We start from the raw sequence: 3,765 nt of genomic DNA, 5'->3' as shown, positions 1-3,765 counted from the left end.
TGTAGCCAAGTGAGCAATAATTTGGTGGCCAATATAAAGCAGAAGCCCCATATAGAATCTTCTCTCACCTAAATACACAAAAGGATAATTTTATTAATAGTTTGAATTAATTATAAAGTAATATTTGTTTAAAATATTTATTAATCATTGACAAATCACACACATCTTCCTAATATAACTGTTTGAATTCATAATCTAAAAAGATAACAACAATCCCATTAACCATTGACTAAAAAAATAATCTAACTCAAATAAAAGCATTGCAAAAGTTAACTAAACAAAAGCTCTAATATAAAGAAGCAACATAAGAAAGAACTACCAATTCAGGAGGAGATTGAATTAATACAAAACTGTTAAGGATTTGAAATTAAATTTGTTCCTATTGCCCCATATTGAAAAATGGTACTTACATTACAAACTTAAATAAAATAAGATAAACTACACGTTTAGTATATCAACTATCATTTCTGTTATGTTTTAATCATTCAACTATTTTTTATTTCAAAATCATATATGATGTTACGTTTTATTTTTATTATAGCCACCCGTTATTAAAAATATTAACGGTGATGTTGACATGTCATTCATAAGATAATGTCATATCATCATTGAAAAGATATAAAAAATATCACGCCAATAATTTTTTATTATTTTTTAACGACAAGTAAACAAAATAAAACCAAAACATAATTTTATGTATGATTTTGAAAAAATAATACTTAAATGACTGAAACGGAACAAAAATAATAGTTAGGACATAAAACAAGTAGTTTACCCTATAAAATAAGATGCTAGCCAGTCACATGTTAGCAACAACAAATTACACTTGGCCGGGCCTTGGCACCCGATGCTCATCACTCTTCTCATTCTCCGGCGAATCACTGGATATTTCATGTATCGTGATAACAACATTATCATCATTTCCATTGTGCGCATCATCGGTATCCTCCGAAACAGGTCGGACTATTCCCCCGTGAAGCAACTGCTGTGGTTTCTCCGGTGAAACAGTTGGTTCCACAGTCTTGCTGAAATGGGCTCGTTCCGAAAGTTCATGCATTGCTTCTGAAATTTTCTCGACGCATTTGGCTATCTCGACCAGGACCAAACCGACCGTGGCAGCCGGAACTATGGCTAGCAAGTCCGCATTCTCTATGGAGGCAGCTTCGAGAGCGAACTTGAGGTCTTTCATGGCGGCTTTGGAGTTGTCGACATTGAGTTTCGCCGTGGAAGGATGTGTCATTGTTTTCATGGATGTGGCTAATGCTTTTAGTGCCTTGCCGCATTCTGCACTCATTCTTGAATATGGCCCTTCGATTTTTCTTTTGAAATATTCTGATACCTGCAAACAGTAATTAAATCTTTCATACAATCTGAAATCATAATCATTTGAATCATGATTTGAAGTAGTATATATATATTACTTGGTTATCAGAATCAATGCAGATATTAATAACTTCGATGTTATAGGCACATTGTCGAGCATGAGCACCGATCTTCAAGTAGTGTTTCCAAGGATGACGAAATTGGAACCCGCCATGCCCAGGTTCCCATCTCGCAAAATTTTCCTGTTAAACTGATTATCAATAGAAAATATAAAAAAAATATTTAAAATATATGTTAATTTAAAATTTTTAAGGTGACTGCTCCTTCCCGCTGCTCTTGGTCCATCATACCAAGTCACTGGCGGCATCCATGTAAAGGAAAAGTTTAGTGGAGGGAAGCTGAACTAACCAAAGACTCTTCGTTGTTCTTTGAGTTTAGAATACTCTTGTATCCCTGAGAAAGTGATTTGCTATTACCATTGTCATCCTTTGAATCCACACCACTCCCTTCATCTTTGCACGATACAAAATATACATCTCCAAATCCTGCATGTAGTTTGTTTTTAATTATTTAATTCGAGCAACTGATTACATTGAGATAATTAATGTAGTGGTAAGCTATATGTAAAACTTTGGCAAAATAATAATGTGTAAACTAAACTATAGGCTAAATTATTAAAACAATACCCTTTCAAATTTCTTTTACTAAAATAGCACCTAAATATTTTTAATCCTTAAAATAACATCCATTTATGTCATATAAGATGAAGACTTGCTTCTCCAACGTTGACGTTATCCAGACACTTGCCACTTAAGGAAGAATTTTTAAAAACGCTACTAGGTAGGCACGCCTTTATTCTATGTGACAGAGATGAATGCCATTATTAGAAATAATAATATGTAAAGTAAACTATAGGTGTAGTGGACCTTCAAGGTAAGTAGCGAGCTTTTCAAGGTTGGAAGCGACTTCGTTGTGAAGATCATCACCAGCCCAAACTGGACAAATAAAAATGGAAATAATCATACAAGTTGCTCCTCCCAATGCAATTGTGGATAGTCTTTGGTGAGCTAGGACAACCAGTTCATCCACTCGATACCCCGACACAGCTACCATGCTGAATGTCAGTATAAAAATCATAACTCCATAATCATATCTTGCTTTCATCCTCGGGAAAAATCTTGTATATGTTGCTGCTGCAGCTGCCAAAACAATCAATCAACTTGCATCAGCTTGAGCTTCATTATATTTGAATCATGGATTTAAATAGAGGTATGTTATCGAAATAACAAATGTTTTTACCTAGTAGAAAAACAAGGATCCCTAGGACAATGGGTTCTCCTTTCTTTCCAAAGAGACTTGCAAAGTAATCTGCTGCAATTCCAAGTCCACCAGCTAGAAATGTTGCAAATCCTCTATTTAAACACTTGCTTAGAGTTCCACCTGGATATGTATACAGCTTACCATATAAAAACACTTTACTGGAAAAGATTTGTCAACATTTGGCATTGTTTGACTAAATTAAACTCAGCGATTCAAATAGCGGTTTGCAATGGTAGATCTAGAAATATTTTTAAGGGTGGTCATATTTATATTAATTATATAATTTTTTTTGTATGAACTAGGAATAAATAAAATTTCAGGGTGGGCATCATAATTATTCTCAAGAACTAACATAAATAAATTCGGATTTCAAGGTGGACACGTGCCCACCCTGACTTACACATAGATCTGTCATTTGCGGTCTGCCATCATAATAGTGCCCGATATATAGCGGTAGTTGTGACATCCGAAACTGATATTACATGATCGTGATATCTGTAATCACCATAATATCGCCCGCTGTGTCTGCAATCGCGTTAAACGCAATCGCAACTGAAATCGCGACAACTGCAATTTAGTTCTTAAACTTACCTACTGTGAATTCGAATACAACAACCACAGTCAGCACTGCCCACATTCCAGCCACCCCAAAACCATTATAGAGAGGCCTAGCATAGTACAACAATGATACCAAAGTTAGAGCAAGTCCCACTTTGAAGGAGTGAGTGAGTCTTCTTGGGTCATCTTGCCCTAGCTTTTTGAAGCTCTTAGCAATTGTTGTAATCTTGGCCTTAACACCTGGAAAAAACCTAATATCCATGATTAAGGGCAGGGGATTATGCCAAAAGACCTTCCAAGACAAATGCTTCTTCTTTTACTCACAAAGTAACTAAGAAGTGGGAATGTATGTGATGAAGGTTATCCCCTCAATGGCCTCATATTTATAACCAGAAAAAGTTTTGCAACGAAGATGTTTCTTGGAGGAATTTCAAGTGCTGGTTGCTGACTAAACCTAACATATTGTTTAGGGTAAACTACAAGTTTAGTATCTAAACTATTACTTTTGTTCTGTTTGGTACCAAAATTTTATTTTTATTTAAAATCATAAACGTTTAGTTTAAG

The 3,765-nt window shown here is 35.0% G+C and overlaps 1 protein-coding gene across 1 annotated transcript; it reads right to left on the bottom strand.

Annotated features, from left to right (window-relative positions):
- Positions 1–275: 275 nt before the first annotated feature.
- LOC120172289 (aluminum-activated malate transporter 8-like) lies at positions 276–3,463 on the bottom strand. The gene is made up of 7 exons (XM_039179779.1): positions 3,235–3,463; positions 2,623–2,763; positions 2,250–2,522; positions 1,732–1,868; positions 1,422–1,565; positions 787–1,339; positions 276–432 (listed from the first exon to the last, which is right to left on the bottom strand). The coding sequence occupies exons 1-6, from the start codon at positions 3,461–3,463 to the stop codon at positions 821–823; spliced, it is 1,443 nt and encodes a 480-aa protein (XP_039035710.1). The 3' UTR covers positions 276–432; positions 787–820.
- Positions 3,464–3,765: the final 302 nt, after the last annotated feature.

The sequence above is a fragment of the Hibiscus syriacus genome, unplaced genomic scaffold, assembly GCF_006381635.1.
Source record: "Hibiscus syriacus cultivar Baekdansim isolate YM2019G1 unplaced genomic scaffold, ASM638163v2 tig00111848_pilon, whole genome shotgun sequence".
In the NCBI taxonomy this organism is placed as follows: Eukaryota; Viridiplantae; Streptophyta; class Magnoliopsida; order Malvales; family Malvaceae; genus Hibiscus; species Hibiscus syriacus.
This window is presented reverse-complemented; position numbering and strand designations above follow the sequence as displayed.

Coding starts and splice junctions, on each gene's coding strand:
- LOC120172289 (XM_039179779.1), bottom strand. CDS start 3,463: ATGGATATTAGGTTTTTTCCAGGTGTTAAGGCCAAGATTACAACAATT. Junction 2,764..3,234: donor TGTATTCGAATTCACAGTAG/GTAAGTTTAAGA, acceptor ATACATATCCAG/GTGGAACTCTAAGCAAGTGT. Junction 1,869..2,249: donor GCTCGCTACTTACCTTGAAG/GTCCACTACACC, acceptor AACTACATGCAG/GATTTGGAGATGTATATTTT.